This window comes from Chelonia mydas, chromosome 1 (genome assembly GCF_015237465.2).
Source record: "Chelonia mydas isolate rCheMyd1 chromosome 1, rCheMyd1.pri.v2, whole genome shotgun sequence".
In the NCBI taxonomy this organism is placed as follows: domain Eukaryota; kingdom Metazoa; phylum Chordata; order Testudines; family Cheloniidae; genus Chelonia; species Chelonia mydas.
The window spans coordinates 175,635,551-175,652,657 of NC_057849.1; the positions used below are offsets into that span (position 1 = coordinate 175,635,551).

The window sequence follows — 17,107 nt, forward strand, 5'->3', positions numbered from 1 at the left end:
CCTGTATATATGGGGTTATTAGGAAACCAGCACAGAATGACCATTAATGTGTGTTATCATTTACCAATTTGTATATGTAATGATAATTACATAATTACCAAGAAGATAGTTGCTCTTTTTTAACGAAATGTAACTGCTGAGTGGTAACCTAGGGACGAATCCCAATGTCCTTAGTCAGGGCAAACTCCAGCCAAAATAGTGAGTAAAAAATTAAGTAAGCATTTTAGGATTTAGCCTCTAGAGTCTATGAAATGAAAATGTAAACTTCCAAAACATTTTCTAACATTCACACTTCTTTCAGGAAAACTTTTCTGTGTAAAAGCAGTAAAATACAAAAATAAGATCACTCATTCCCATTGTAATGGTTAAGGGATGTGAGCACTACATGGCATTACATACAACTTATTCACTGCAAACTTCATGTCCTTCAGCTTCAATTTTTTTTAAAAAAATTACCCTTTGATTTATTTTTCTTTCACATGGGAGCTGTTATTTATCCCTCTACATACTCTTCAACTTCTTGACTTTTGTTACTGATATCTTTTCATTTTTGCCTTTCCCTTTACTTTTTTTCATGATCACTTAGAGCAATACTGCCATTTTTTCCTCCTCTTCATGCAACTTCCGCCTTCTTATGCCTCCTTTGTTACCTTCCCGTATATCCTCTATTACTCATGCCTCCTCCTCTATTTTGATTTTCTTTTAAGGGCACTCTAAAAAATATTTGTAGTTGCTTTCTTCTTCTGCTGGATCTGATTTTTTTGTGAAGGGCAATAATCAATATAGTACATACTACTGTAGGTCCATTCATAAGCTATACCTATCAGGATGTCTTCCTAGAAAGTATCTATCTGTACAAATGTCAGCTTCCCTATATAACAGAAAATGTATTTTATCAAATGTGAATTTTATATTCCCCACTACTTTTACAAAGAAGCAGTCCCTATATAGTAAGGTTCCTATTCAGTACTATACTTATAAGATTATATTAGAAATATACATGGGTAATTAGTTACATTTTTATATATAAGGGACATAAGCCTTTGTGCTTCAGGGCATAAGACAACTACAAACTTAAGGGGTTAAGAAGATTCATAGATATTAAGCCCAGAAGGGATCATTATGATAATCAGTTCTGATCTCCTGTATAACAAAGGCCATAGAATTTCACCAAATGATTCCTGCATCAAGCCCATAACTTCCAGTTGACCTAGAGCATATATTTTAGAAAGATTTAGATTTAGAGAGATAACTGTGATTTAACGATAAAGTGATAGAGAATCCATCACATTCCTCAGTCAATTGTTCCAGTGCTTATTACCCTCACTATTAAAAATGTGTGCCTTATTTCTAGTCTGAATTTGTCTAGCTTCATCTTCCAGCCATTGGACCTTGTTATGACTTTGTCTGCTAGATTAAAGAACCCTCTATTATCAGAAATCCCCTTCCTATCCAGATACTTATAATAATGTAATCCATGTGCACATTATTCCACAAGTCTCTAATTAGAGATCTCATACCTTCCTCTGAAGCATCTGGTACTGGCCCCTGTATACTGGACTAAATGAATGACCATCATCAGTTTATGGCTGTCCTTGCAGTAATTACATTTGACTTAGAGGGAACACCATGTCTCTGCAATGCTTCCACATTGCAGGCAGTCATAACCTGACTGCAAAGTGATGGGGAATGCAAACAGTGTTACTGGCAGTGCTCCATGCCTAAAGAGGGATGTGCCTACTTGGGTAGGGAAGTGGCCCAAGATTCCCACTTCTGACTCACTGGCAAGCACTAATTGGGTCAGAGTAGAGATTGTCAGTTCCATTTTTTTAAAAAATGTGTAGCAAGTGCTGCTTTGCAGTGTAGTCCACCCAGCGTGCACCACAGGAGAACAGGAGGCATTATTCACCCATAATGTCTCCCTCTAAAGCCACTGACACGCTTTTGTTGCTCTCCTTGTGCTGCCCTTGCTCCCAAGAGCCTCAATTTATCCCTGCTTTTTATATTTTGCTTTTCAGATTCAACAGAATTAGTTGTTCTCTATAATATAATCTTTACAGACAAACAAACAAACAAAAAATACAACACCCAGTCACCCAAATGAAGGAGTTTGGCCTAGCAGTGAGTGAACAACAAAAGGTTTGAATGTGCAAAAGTAGACTGGAAATTTCATATGAGCAGACTTTGATATGATAAGGCATTTCTTGTTTCTCATCAGCCAGGAATACGCATGAAAACCTCTCCAGTAACACGCTGGCATTTCTACCTATGGTCCTAGCCAATATTAGGAAGTGCAGATCTGCACCAAAAATAAAATATATTTGGACTTTTCAAACTCAAGAAATGTTGAGTTCAGTTTGAATTTGGGGAGCTAATTCAAGTTGTTTCTTATTTGTTTAGAACAGGGGTTCCCAAACTTGGTTCGCGGCTTGTTCAGGTAAGCCCCTGGCGGGCCGCAAGACACTTTGTTTACCTGAGCGTCCGCAGGTACAGCCACTCGCAGCTCCCAGTGGCCGCGGTTCCCCGTTCCCGGCCAATGGGAGCTGCGGGAAGTGGTGGCCCGGCCCGTGCCGCTTTCCGCATCTCCCATTGGCCAGGAACAGGGAACTGTGGCCTTTGGGAGCTGCGAGCAGCCATACCTGTGGACGCTCAGGTAAACAAAGTGTCTCACGGCCCGCCAGGGGATTACCCTGAACAAGCTGCAAACCAAATTTGGGAACCCCTGGATTAGAATGAGTTCATTCATACCTAGTTTAGGTCTTCCATGGACTAAACCAGGTCTGTATCAATTAATAGACCCCTTTAGCTTGTGTTTAAGGTGCAGTGATTTTGGGGGCACCATAATGGAGAGGCAACTTGGAAGACAAACGTAGCAGTAGCAGCAAGAGGAACTGGGCTAATAAAACCATCTTGAAAATCAGCCAAACCAGGTTTAGCAGCTGCAGCTGTACAGAATAAACTGTGCGGCACATAACACAAAGTGTAAAATTATATGTGGTATTGTAATCTACTGGTGAAAACAGGTCCTCCTCCATGCCAATACAAGTTGTTACTGCCTCTAGCTATAGAGTCTTGGCTCTTTAGCTCAAAGTGTAGCATCTCATGCTTTTATCTCTGGAGGACCCCAGTATCAACCTCTGGGCCAAATACTATAGCTGTCACACCAACACATAGCATTTTATGGCCTATCCTCAGTTTGATGAAACTCTGGACATAGTCTGCCACAACATGCATAATAAGGGACAAAAACTGTAACTCTGTAGAAGTATGAATGAGACTGGTTGTAAGAATTCAGGCTTCTTGTTAACTAGTAAAAGTATCTAACCTGGTCGACTGTACGTTGTGAGGTTGCTATCACTGTTTCCATTGGCTGAGGTGCAGCAGTTGATGGAGCAGTCATTGTGGTTGTTCCCAGTGTTGGGCCATGTATCTGCTAGCCATGGTTGAGGAGCGGGTTCACTGATGTTTAGAAGTCCTGGTCTTTAAAAAACAAAGTATGGTAATTTCATAAATTAAGGAACAGTGTTATTAAACTGATTCCTATGCTCTCCTCAAAAGGCTGTCTAACATTAAAAAGTTTGCACTGTGAGTAGTAAAGGTTAGGCAATTCATACTTATAATCTCTCTTATAACATATATTTTAATTGGTATATGTCCACTAATCTGGACTTAGTTCTTTGAACATTGCTAATCACTTGTCTTGCCTTACGAAAGAAGAAGAAGAATTGGTATATGGAATGATTCCCAGACATTTCCATAAAGTGTTGATATTCTTTGGTAAATTACAGTAGAGAGAAACCAACACAATGTTTTGATCATCATATGGGTATTAACAAACAGTAGGCCTAGTTGAGAAAGGGTAAGAATTTTTCTGTGGAAAATTTAGAATTTTATTAAGTTTTCTGATTTTTCATCAAAAATCTGAAAACTGAACTGTAGGGTTTTTCAATTTTTCCCCAATTTTCGGAGGCAACATGGAAAAAATGGGGAGGGGGAATGGCAAAACAAAAAGAAGTGAGGGTTGTTGAAAGGAAAAAAAGGAAGAGGCAGGAGGGAAAACAACAATGACAAAAACAGGGGTGTTCTGATTGAAAAATTGGAAAATTTCTCAAAAAACACAAGCAGCTCCTCCTATTGAAGTCCACAGGAATTGTGACTGCTCAGCACCTTTGAAAATCAGATCACAAGTCTGCACTGCTGTATGTTGGCTGCATATTGGATGATATATCATGTCATCAGCTAAAAGATTTGTATTCCAGTTGCATGGTTTCCAAGTTATTGCAGGTTTTCTAGTGAGCACTAAATAAACTTTGATGAATGTTTTGTTGAATCTCCAACCCACATACTATTTTTAATTCTGACAACATTGTGCATATTACAAAGCTTCACAAACCGTAGTGACCCTTAAAAACCTGACAATTGCTTCTAATAACTAAATAAGTATTTGAAGTTAGGTAATCTCAGTCATTGCTATGTTCAAATTATTTCCTACAGTAGGTATACAGAACTAGAGGGGAAGACTTCAGAAACAAAAGGAACATATCTATTTATCACAGGCATAATGGGCAAATTTTAATGGCTACCACTGTAAACAGCACAAAAGTCAGTCATTGAGTTCAGAAAAAATAGGTATCTATTGTGAAAATATTGGATATAATGCTTTTTCAACTAAAATATGTTAATCCTTTAAAACTAGAAATTGAGTTACGTTTATTTCTGAATGTTAGAAGACAGCACCTTTTATACACTGTATATATTTATACACTATATATGCTGAGCCTCCCAAAAGCCTTAAAAATATATTTTATGCAGTGAAAGTGGGAGTCTGAGCATAAAGGTTTGGAATTCAGAGTACAGACGCTCCCCGGGTTATGCAAGACCCAGGTTACGCAAATTCAATTACGGAAAAAGTTCCATAAGCCAGAAATAGGATTTGCGGAAATTTTTGCGTAACGCACGGGTATACGTTTCCGACTTATGCGAGGCTTTCTGTAACGGAACGATTTCGTAAGTCGGGGGGGTGGGGGTGGGGGGGGTGCGTCTGTAAAGATTTTATGCCAGAAACTATACAGCTTCAAAAATTGATCAAATGTGTTTCCTATGCTCCAAAGTATTGTGCAACATACTATATGCTCAGGTGAGCAAAATAAATGAACATATGGCACAGACAGGATTTCCTGGCTCGATCACTTGTAAAATCTGAACTGATGAGATGAACATATATCAAAATAAGTATGATGCACCTCTAGCCCTAAAAAGGGGAAGGTTTTATGAGCGAGATTTTAGGTTATGGCATTTAGCTACCAAACTGGGGCAGCACAGAGCCACACTGCTCCAGTGGGAGCATCAGGGAGATTGTATATGATACAGAAACACAGTTCCTCAGTGCTGCTCCCAGAATGTGTATATGTGCATAATGGTCTCTGATGTGCCAGGCCAGATCTGCAGGCCAGTACAGAAGGGAGAAGAGACACTGCCTTGCCTCCTCCCCATGGCTCTTTAGCTACTTTGCTCTATAGAGGCATGCAATAACATTTATTAGCATAGGGAGGGCAAGGACTGCGATTGTGTTGAACAGTCATGCAAGGGAAAAGAGAGGACCCCTCTGCAAGGGCAGCACACAATCTGGCCTATAGTTATTTACAGGCTTGTCAATTCAAAAATATTAGAAAACTGAATGTTAATCTTCATGTCTTCATATGTCTAATCTTTATCTCTATCACATTTTGGTACATTCGTGCATGGTAAGGACTACAGGGCAGTGCCCGGAGCAGAAGGGAGGGGAATGTATTTATCTAGATGTTTGCTGAGATTTAAAGGCTCACTACAATACCTTAACTCTAATGCTGAGAAAAGGTGTGCTGGAGCATGATTTAAAAAACAGGCTGTGCTATTGAAATGACACATGCATGACATGGCCTCCCTACCATCACTGCTGCTCTGTCCTCTGAAGAAACATAGAAGGAAATTGGGGATATTTTGTGTTCCTTTGACATTCATTAGGCAATAAACTAAAACAGGCAAACACATTACAGTGATGTCCTCAGTCTGGAACTGAACTAGGTTCTGAGAGCAAAGAATTATTTATTAATAAGCTACCAATTTCTCTTTATTTCATCAATGTATTTCTCTCTCTCACAAGTGATGATTTAACTGTTTTGCATTCATTGTAAGATTAAATACAATCACCTTGTGTGCTGCTGTCTTCAGCAAGTTTTTCCCCATGAATGTTTTTTTCTTTTGTCGTATCTGTGAACCGGCTATATTTCTTAATCTTCATAAATGCCACAGTTTAATTACTTTAACTCCCTGAATCATCTGCTAAATCAGTAAACCTTGTATTTTGAAGTCAAAGTGCTCCCTCTGCTGTTTGTTTTTGGGTGCATTTTTCTACAGATCAACAAAGCAACTCAACTGAAAAGATTAAGATTTAATGTTGAAAATGAACCAAAAGCTACATTTCAAAAGCCATATATTTTCTCAGTGAAATCTGTAAAATCAGTGACCTATATGCCTAAAATGTGTCAGTATACCACCACTTATAAATGTACTCAATGTATCTAAGTTTATTTATATCCAACTTGTAGTCTGCAAAATAAACCATGTCATTACCTGCCTCCACTGCTTACAGCTTCTCCTCCTCTCTGATAGGTTACTAAAATATGAAGAGATAAAAACAGAAAATAATTTAATAGTCATATTGGACTTTCTAAATAGCACTGTAAAATCTCTTTTTGTTTCCTCCTAACCAAATCTCTACATTTTGATTGGTTACGTTTTAATACTGAGTCTCACTCTTTCAACAGTCATTCCTTCATTTGCAAATCCATACGCGATACATTGGTCACCTGACTGGTGTTACTTTAAGCCCCACAAAACCTTTATATGTCAGTTCTACCTAATTATTGTTGTGTCTCAGACATGGAAAAGAATGGTGTAATGCATCAGGCTAAATTCATCCCTGATGTAACTCTACTGACTTCAAACAAGTTACTCTAGGGAAGAATTTATGTCACTTTGTTTATTTCATGAATGAATAGATGATGCTAAAGATGTTAAAACTTTATTGTACATTATCATCATCTTGCTAACATTAAACGGGTACCAAGATTTTGAAGCTCAGACATTATTTCCAGTGTAAATGATGGTTCATTATATCACAACCTACTGCAAAATCTCATGTTGTATTTTCACATTAACAGTGTACTAAAAATCTGTGTGATTTTCAGATGTTCATCCTTATAAAAAGCCAAATGGAGTGTGATGTTTTACTGACAGACACCGTATTCTACTTAGGCATCATGCATATTTAAAAAGTCCTTATAAATGTGTTATTTTCTAAAATTTTACAATTGGATTTTTTCTAATACTTTTTTAAATCTAAAATTTTAATTTATTCATTGTAATAAATAAATCAGTTTGTCTGACTGGTTTGAAATTAGCAGGAAATTTTTGTACTAACACTTCCTAAGAATAAAAAGGAATATAGCCAGAATGCATACAGATTCATTTTTTTAAATGTGTGTTGATATGAATGGCATGTATTTTCCAGAAAGCATCATGGTTAAAAGTTAGTTTTTAAGAGGCATAAATCAATAGTTTCAAGAGCAATAAATTTGCCATTTTCAAGTTTGCAGTGGGTTAGGCAAAGGGTTAAAGAGATTAGCTTCACTGCAAATTCTGATGGATTCTATAGCTATGCATTTCCTAACTAGGAATGTGTTTAAAAAAGCAGCCAAATTCTGCTCTTTAAAAGAACTCCAAGCTGGGAGTCTGCAAGGGAGAGATAAATGCTTGCAGTGATTACAATAACAGGATTAAAACCTTAGCAGGCAATGCTACAGGTAAATCTTTTACTAAAGGTAATGCTACAGAAAAAGGCCTGTTACCATTTAAATTGAAAAGAACTAACTATTGAGACTCTAATGTATGGAAAAAGGAAAGATTTTTAAAAATCTTTTACATTGTGTATTTCAGATTTCTTCTTCTAAATCCCTTATGTTGTTGAATTTGCAGCTATGACTTGCAATACCCATATGTTCTAATATTTTCTTTTAATGTCTAGATTTCTAACTGCAAAAATGTCTATCAGTTAATCTAAAACACACCATAGAGTTTCAGTAGCATGTTGCACTGTGATTGTGCTAGAAATTGTATGTAAGGCTAATTAAATAATAATAATTTGCATGTGTTTCCACTCTGGATGTCCAAGGACTGCGCAAACATTAAGGGCCAGTTCTAGCCTCACGTTGAGTAGTGAGTGAAATCAGTGGGACTAGTCGTGATGTAAGATACTACTCAATGTGACTAAGGGTATGTCTTCACTGGCAGAGTTACAGCGCCGCTCAGAGAGTGCTGAAGGGAAACCGCTGTTGTGTGTTCACACTGTCAGCTGCCTGCGCAATATTCATGCTTGTGGCTCTTGCAGCGGTATTCGAAGAGGTGCACTTTGGGCAGCTATCCCACAGAGCATCTCTTCCTCTTCTGCCGCTAAGATTTGTGGGAAGGTGGAAGGGGTCGCAGGGAATCCTGGGTCTTGTCCCAATGCCCCGTGATGCATTGCTTCACATCCCAGCAATCCCTGTGCTTCCATCTGCATTTGGTGCCATCTTTCAACACTTTGTGTACTGCGTGCTCTGCCTCTTTGGTCTGCAGGAATGGATCCCACACTGTTGACCAATATGCTGCTCGTTCTCACTAACCCATCACAAGTGGCAGTGGAGTTATTCCTTAAACTACAAAGGCAAGAGCAGTTCAACATTGATCTCGCCACATGTAGTAGGTACAACATGAGATTGTTTGTGGCATTGATGGAGGTGCTGACCACAGTGGAATGCTGCTTTTGGGCTTGGGAAACAAGCACTGAGAGGTGGGATCACATTCTCATGCACGTCTGGGATGACGAGCAGTGGCTGCAGAACTTTCGGATGAGGAAAGCCGCATTCATGGGACTGTGTGATGAGCTCACCCCAGCCCTGCGGCGCAAGGACACGAGAATGAGAGCTGTCCTGCCGTTGGAGAAGCGCACGGCGATTGCACTGTGGAAGCTGGTTACTCCAGACTGCTACCGATCGGTTGCTAACCAGTTCGGAGTGGGAAAGTCGACCGTGGGACTTGTGTTGATGGAAGTGTGCAGGGCCATTTATCACATCCTGCTCCGAAAGACTGTGACTCTGGGCAACGTGCATGACGTTGTGGATGGCTTTGCACAAATGGGCTTCCCTAACTTTGGAGGGGTGATACATGGCACGCATATTCCAATTCTGGCACAAGACCACCTCGCCACTGAGTACATTCACGGGAAGAGGTATTTCTCAATGGTTCACCAGGCGCTTGTGGATCACCATGGGTGTTTCACAGACATTAACACAGGCTGGTCCAGAAAGGTGCATGACGCACGCATCTTTTGGAACACAGGCCTGTTCAGGAAGCTGCAAGCAGGGACTTTCTTCCCAGACCAGAAGATCTCCACAGGGGAAATTGAAATGCCCGTTGTAATCCTGGGAGAACCTGCCTACACCTTAATGCCGTGGCTTATGAAGCCATACTCAGGGCACCTTGACAGCAGCAAGGAGCAGTTCAACAACAGGCTGAGCAAGTGCAGAGTGACTGTTGAGTGTGCTTTTGGCCATTTAAAGGCCTGCTGATGCTGCCTATATGGGAGCAATATTCCTATGTTTATAGCCGCGTGCTGTACGCTCCATAATATTTGTGAAGAGAAGGGTGAAAGCTTCACTCAGGGCTGGATCGCTGAGGCTCAGCACCTGGAGGCTGAATTTGAACAGCCAGAGACCAGGGCTATTAGAGGGGCGCAGTGTGTGGGCCATAAGAATCAGGGATGCCTTGAGGCAGCAATTTGAAGCTGAAAGCTACTAATATTTGTTGCTATGCTCAGGAGTGCAGTGCTTGTAATGCTAGGAGGTGATTGTGACTGGTGCAGACGATGCACTGTGAAGGTTTAAGAAAATTGCCTGTTGCTTTGCAGGGCTCTGTTTGCTTTCAATTAATGGAATAAAGATTGCTTTCAACCAAAACAATTATTTTATTTAAAAACAACAACCGGAGAAGAGAGACAAAGAAAAAAACACAAAACAAACAAAAAAACAAAAACGCACTGAGGGGGATGGGAGTAGGGAGGGTTCCAGGAGGAGGTGAGGTCCCGGAATGGTTAAAGATTTGTGTATGTTCAGGTATCATATCCAATCTTCTCCTTTTGAGTACAGTGCAGCGGGTACTGTGCTTCAGCAAGGCTAAACTGCAGAGGGATGGGTGTTGAGTGCAGTGTGTAGTGGGAGTTCGCAGTGCTGGACTGTGGAATGCCACGGGTGCAGACTGGAGCCAGGAGGTTGATAAGAGTGCGTTGACAGTATCTGGGGGGCGCATGGGAAAGAGTTTTGCGACAGTGGGTGCAGGGGAGGGTGGGCATGGAGCTGCTCAGTTTGCAGTGCTAGTAGCGCCTGGAGCTTGTTTATAATGTGTAAAACCGCTCCATGGCTTCCACACTGCATTCTCCTTTTGGTCCCTCTTCTCACTGTCCCGCCACTCCTTCAATTGTTGTTTTTTGGACGCAGAGTGCATCATGACATCACGCAGGAAGTCCTCTTTAGTTTTTTTGTGGCCGCTTTCTAATTCTGCGCCGCTGTTCAGCCCGTGGTAACAAAGAGGGAGGCTGGGCTCCCAAGGTCATATCTGTGAAGCCAAAATGCAACGTTTTACAGAAGCAGTATTGTTTGCAACACACCGACCATTGATTCAGTGATTTAAAACACAGCCACTATTCACATACCTGTCACTAACTGACTGACCCCAGGCAAGCACACGAGCCACAAAACCCCCCAAATGGTGAGTAACCGCAGGGGCAGGGGAAATCAGTTTTCCAGGACCGTACTGTACACTGGGCACATGGCTCTTGGGGAGAACCAGCACTGTAGAGGGGGCCTCATTACTGTCCCCACATTTTCCACAGGCTGTGTTCATTATGGAAGATATCTTGCTGCTGAGGGTGACCAGCGAATCAGGGGAGGGTCTTCTCCAAGACTGAGGCTTCTGCCCTGGCCCTTATGCCGCTCGCCTGTGTGCAGCAATGGTTCCTTCACCTCCACCACCACCAGCACCAATGGCAGAGTAGCACAAGAAAGTTACCCTTAATGGGGCAAGAAACAAAGCAGCTCTGCCAAAGAACCTGCGGCAGTGGATTGCTCATATCTCCATAAGAGTTTTGTGGAGATCTCTGAGGCAGATTTCCGTGAAGTGAGGGTGTCAATCAACACCCTGTTCTGCCACTCAGACTAGGCATGTGGTGGTATACACACCATACAGACACGAGCCTGCTTTCTGCAACCCTCCTGGTACCCATAACAACTCACTTCAGCGATTCCCAAAATCAAAGCCACTTACCAGTTTCCTCTCCTCTTCAGCCTCCTCTCCTGTTTCCACTTCGCCAAGCTCTGACAGCTGTGACTGGCTAGCCTCCTCCGGGATAGAGAAAAGCTCCTGGCTGCATGCATCTCTGACCTCTGAGTCGTCCTCTGCCTCTAGGTGCCCTCCCCCTCCACATCATCGTCGAAGATTTCCTCCTTCTGGCTCAGTCCACTCTCAGCTGGCACACAAGCCACCGAAGTAGCCACAGTGGCATTCACAGTGGAGGTGGGTTTGCCACCGAGTATCGCGTCCAGCTCTTTGTAGAATCGGCAGCTCATAGGAGCAGCACCGGGGTGGCGGTTTGCCTCCCGCTCCTTCACTTTGACCCTGAACCGCAGTGTGTCCCGGTCATGGCCCCTTTCTATCATGCACTGCGAAATCTGTCTGTAGGTATCATAATTCCTAAGTCTGGAGCGTAGCTGGGACTGGACAGCCTCCTCTCCCCAAATGCTGATGAGGTCCAGCAGCTCGTCATTGCTCCAAGTGGGGATCGCCTGTGGAGCAGGCGTGGCCACCTGGAAAGATGCGCTGAAACCACTGCACGCGTCACTGGGCAAACGGGAAGGGGACTTTCAAAATTCCCAAGGAATTTAAGGGCTGGGGCTCACAGTTGGTCAGCTGAGTGCAGGGCAATAGAGTTCAAACCCATGACCAGAGAGGCGAGAACAGGCATTGTGGGACACCTCCTGGAGGCCAATGGCAGTGCTGTAATCGACCAGGGTGTCTATACTGGCACCATGGGGCTGTAGCCCCGGCACAGAAAGATGTATGCCTTTCGTTGGGGTGGCTTTTTTACAGCGCTGCAACTGCGCAGTTTCTGTGCACTAAGTGGCTTGGCAGTGCGTACACTTTGGGAGTTACAATGCAGAAAGCTGCTTTATTGTGCAGAAACTTGACAGTGTAGACAAGGCCTAAGAATGTAGCCCTAACTCATTAAGTCCTCAGAACACACCTCTCATGTAAGGCACAGTATAAGGCCTGTGTATTCAGTCAGGTCTTTGTCTGAGGGAGATGGCTGAGGGGAGTATACACAGTTTAATGGCTGGCTGAGTAGCTATTCAATAGCTGTTGTTGAACTGTATGCTTTGTTGTAAACGTAGCACTTGCACTCAAAGACTATGGGCTTGATCTAAGGCCCACAGTAGTCAGTGGAAAGATTCCCATTGACTTTAGTGGGCTTTGGATCAGGGCCTACGTGATAGGCATATTTTATAAATTCCAAAAGAGAGAGAGAGAGAGAACGAAAGAAAGAGAATAATTTCAAATCCTTTCTTATTCCCCACATGAAATGCTACCTCTTTTAACTATCAGTGTTAACATTGTACAGCCAACCTTATAGTTCAGGACAGGAAGCAAAGAAAGGCACAGCCAGTTGACACTGGGAGGCTGGGGTATTTAGGGAGGCAAAACGCAATTATCCAGGCTGAAATTTGGCTAGGAAACCAGAATTAAGTAAATATAAGTATGAACAAAATGTTCTGAGATCTTTAATGTCTATGGTCAAAGACTGCTTTTACACCTCTTCCAAAAAGTTGGCAACTCCTACAACATAATGCTTTCTAATATCATGCTGGAGCATTGGTTCAACACTGGTTTAAAGGAAAGAGTATCCCCTATTGATTCACCCACATTTCTTCCTCCAGCATATGCAATAGATGCCATTCAGAGGTTTCCTTCCACGTAGCGACCAGGGTCCTGATATTGTGTCAGGATCCTCTGGTGCGGAATTCTGCCCCTTCTCCCCCCAATAAGTAGCTGCTTTAACATTAATGGGCTACCTTCTAAGTGCGGGAGTCAACACTACTGGATCCCTACACTACAAGATGGGAGCTCATGTTATCTGGTGAGAACTGAAAGGATCACACCACAAAGTTTATGGGTGGGCTTATATATACTGTCAAACTGCAGGATATGAAATGACATCCACAAATGGACAAAACCTCAACTACACATAGCAGTGATAATCTCTAAAATACGTGGAAGAAAAATAATAAGGAAACTACTTCATCTTAAAGAACACTGCAATGATACCTGTCACTAGAAATAATTTGTGTTAATATTTTGTTTTCAGAACAGCTGGGCTGGTTATATCAGAAAAAACAGAAACAGTATCACATATACATGCCAAACTAACAAAGGAGGGGGGAAAAGTGCAAATATATACCTGTTGGTGTGAAGGTAAAAGACGGGACTGAAAAATCAAAACAAAATACAAATTGGTTATTAAGCTGAAGAGAGAAAGGGAAACATACACATTAGTATAAATCAAGCAGACAGCTGAACTTAAAACAAATAACTAACCCAGTAGTTCAGTCATACTGATAGAAGAATAAAACCAAATTTCAGAAAGAAGCTTGTCTTCACAGGTACCATTTTGGAAAAGTGTAACATTTTACTACACTCAAGAGAGGAACAGAATGTGGTTTAGCCTCTGAATGACCCTCAGTTTAGTATCTTGTGTTTTGCTGGAAATCCTAATATAAACAAAAGTCCTACACTATTAATCATTTCAAAACACAGAATGATAAATTCTTTAACAAGCTTTATCAGGATCTTACTTGACTCTTATCTACAGTTCAGTAAGTAGATGCTCATTACACTGAACTAATAGGAACACTTAAGTATTCAATAAAGGAACAATAGCCCTTTAAAGAAACAAAGAGAACTACAAAATAACTGTTTTAGTGTATGTTCACCAAATAATGCCCCAGTCTTCATCATAACAACTGCACTACAATATGTTACAGCTGTAATATAATATTGTTTTGCTGTTGTGGAAAAGGAAGAAATAGACAAAAATCATAATGTATTCCTTCGCCGCCGCCCCCACACTATTTACATGAGCTAGCACTCCCATTGCAACTCCTTTCTACCTTTCAACCCATGACTTTAACAGGAAAGGTTAACAGTGGAACAATAACACTCCTTGAAAACCTTCACTCTCACTGCACTATAAATCTTCATTGAATCAATAGGCTTCTAATGCAAGTGTAGTGCACTAGCATCTATTCTCCCCAACAGGACATACTCCCCCTTCTGTTGAATTCTGGCATATAGTTTCTGTACGCTTGATGGGTAGAGAAAAGCTAAGGTTTTCCTCTTGATTCCAAGGAAGACAAAGAAAAACATGAGAGATGCAATAGAATATTCACTAAAAGACATCTTAGGATGGGAATTTGGTTAGCAGACCTGCCATACGAAGATAACGTGCTGGATAAGAGATTTAGGTGCTCAAACAGCTTAATATAATTTTTACATTGCAGATAGTTCTGATGTCTTTTTTCAATTCTCTTTTTAGAATTCACAGAGTTTCTTTGGGACCCAAATGTATTAGTTAGAGTGTACTGTATGTTTTTCGCTTCCTAAGCCAATTTATTTCCAAGTATGTGACACTGAATAAAACCGGAAAACCTCTGAGCATTTTTGCCCGTTGCAGGCTTCATTTGTAGCACAGCTGTCTTTATCTCAGGAATTCTATTGTGTTTTCTTTCAGCTACTCAGTGTAATTTAGCTACATTCAAAAATACAGAGCCATAGTAACAAGCTTTCATTTAAAAAAAAGGTGCATTTAAAACCAGAGCTATTCAAGGAAGAACGAAATGTCTCCACATTAATTTGCAATCACAAGGACAAGAGAAAAAGATGAATAGTCCTTGTCATCACTTTTCTGTGAGCTAACTACTAAATCTAGCTTAGTTTTTAGGGAATTGAGGATCAGATGAAAAGAGGTCAAACTAAATGAAATCTTTACAGCTAGCAAACCAAAGAACAACTTAATTCTTAGAGCTTCCATTAATAAACTGTTCTGGGTGCCTAGCAGTGCTCATATAATAAGTAAATGTGTGGGTACTGAAGTATTTTAACAGATGTCAAGCCTGAAGCTAAATGTTAAAAAAAAAAAAAAAAAAGTTTATAAAGTTCACTATTACTCAATGTGCACATTCAACATTTATGACAATATACTGCAGAGTGGTAGATTATCTCATGATTTCTATTTCTCCAAAGATGCTGGTTTTATTTCAAGTGCAGTTGGTAACACAGACTTGAGGCCTACCTTTCTGAACGTTTCTATCAAAGGCTTTTTTCCCCTCTGCGAAGTACTGAGAACTATACATGTGGTATTTCTACAGAAATTCATAATCCACAACAGACTGGAACACCACCAAATGCCAATATTATTATTATTATTTTAAAATTTATATTGTTATGGTTTTCCTTAACCTAAATTCAGCCAACAGCATAGTGATATAAGTTTGAAAGCATTTGTGGAAAGACCGTATGCAGCATGCTATTAGTAAAACAAAAAAGAGCAGGTTAATACATTAGGGCATACAGTTCTCTCACATTTTAACATTCTCAGAGAAACAAAATCAAAGGTGAAATTCAACCCTCATTTCCATGGCTACATCTCCATTGAAATTACCAAGCCTAAATTTTGCCAATCAATCTATTGCTTTAATAGCATGGAAGCCCTCAAAGACTCTGTGTTGCCGAAAACAGAGAATTCTTCTCTAGAGCCATTTCTAAAATGATAGTGGCCAATCTTTTCTCAAAGACAGTAAGAAACAGGTGTTCAAAAAAAAGACCATGTTTGTATTTAGGCTACAGGCCACAGTTCCTGTGTTTACATATGATTTCTCCCACCCCTCAAACCATTTCCATATGCCTGATCATCTTAATTACTATTTTTTCATAGCAATAACTTATTTACCATCTTTCAAAAATATGTTTGTGTTATCTGCCTCCCTGCCCACCCCCAGCATACATTCACATCTGCAATGACTGAAGATGCAATCTTTTGCCTACCTTTAACAATAAATTAAATGTGCCACTTTCATGCCACCTTTTAGGCCTGGCTCAGTCTTTTAATTATCTAACATCCAGCGCCCTCCTTCTCTTCCATTATAAAGCTACCGGAAACTCACCTATTCTGAGAGAGGAATTACAACTTCTATGACCTTCAGACTGCAATTGCCTAAATGGCACTGCTTTGAGTTGTAATGCATTGCACTGTATTGTACCCACTTGTAACTTTAGGGACCAATCAATCCAAAGCCTATTGAAGTCAATGGAAATCACGCTCCTAGGCCAGAAGATCTTCTGGACAGGGATTCTGTTTATTTTCTATCACTGTGTCCAACTGTAAAGCACTGTGCCCACCTAATGATGCTACATAAACAACAACATGAAAATGAACATGGCTGGAAGCTAGAGCCAATACTGCCATTTTGGATGTACAGTGAGTTGGAATACAGGCTGCAGGCAGTACCCTCGAAGATGTATTTCCATCAATTCTGCTTCTTCAAACAGCCACCTTACCTCTCACCCACAATGTGTGGGAACATGCACGCACAAAAGCACTCTATAACTAACACCTATAGCTGACATTGTTAGCATTCTCAGCAGAGGGCAATTGACTGACTAGGATGAAAAAACAGTTTCCTACCTTTCGTAACTGTTGATCTTCGAGATGTGTTGTTCTTGTCCATTCCATTCTAGGTGTGCACATGCCCACGTGCGCACCTGTCAGAGTTTTTGCCTTAGCGGTATCCATAGGGTTGGCTGTAGCATACTCTTGAGTGCTGTGCTCATGCGTCGGTATATTAGGGACTGCCGGCCCTATGCCCTCTCAGTTCCTTCTTGCCATCAACTCCGACAGAGTAGCAGAAGGGTGGGTCATGTAATG

At 41.0% G+C, this 17,107-nt stretch overlaps 1 protein-coding gene across 9 annotated transcripts in view; it reads right to left on the reverse strand.

Annotated features, from left to right (window-relative positions):
- ROBO1 (roundabout guidance receptor 1) overlaps positions 1 to 17,107 on the reverse strand; it is a 1,017,416-nt gene that overhangs the window by 33,488 nt on the left and 966,821 nt on the right. For 8 of the 9 annotated variants that reach the window (XM_037906016.2, XM_037906009.2, XM_043538384.1 and 5 more), the window contains 3 exons: positions 13,586 to 13,612; positions 6,613 to 6,655; positions 3,326 to 3,480 (listed from right to left, as the gene is read on the reverse strand). In XM_037906016.2, coding sequence (XP_037761944.1) covers positions 3,326 to 3,480; positions 6,613 to 6,655; positions 13,586 to 13,612 — 225 coding nt within the window. The remainder of the gene's footprint in view (positions 1 to 3,325; positions 3,481 to 6,612; positions 6,656 to 13,585; positions 13,613 to 17,107) is intronic. The other variant, XM_043538387.1, reaches the window with a different exon arrangement.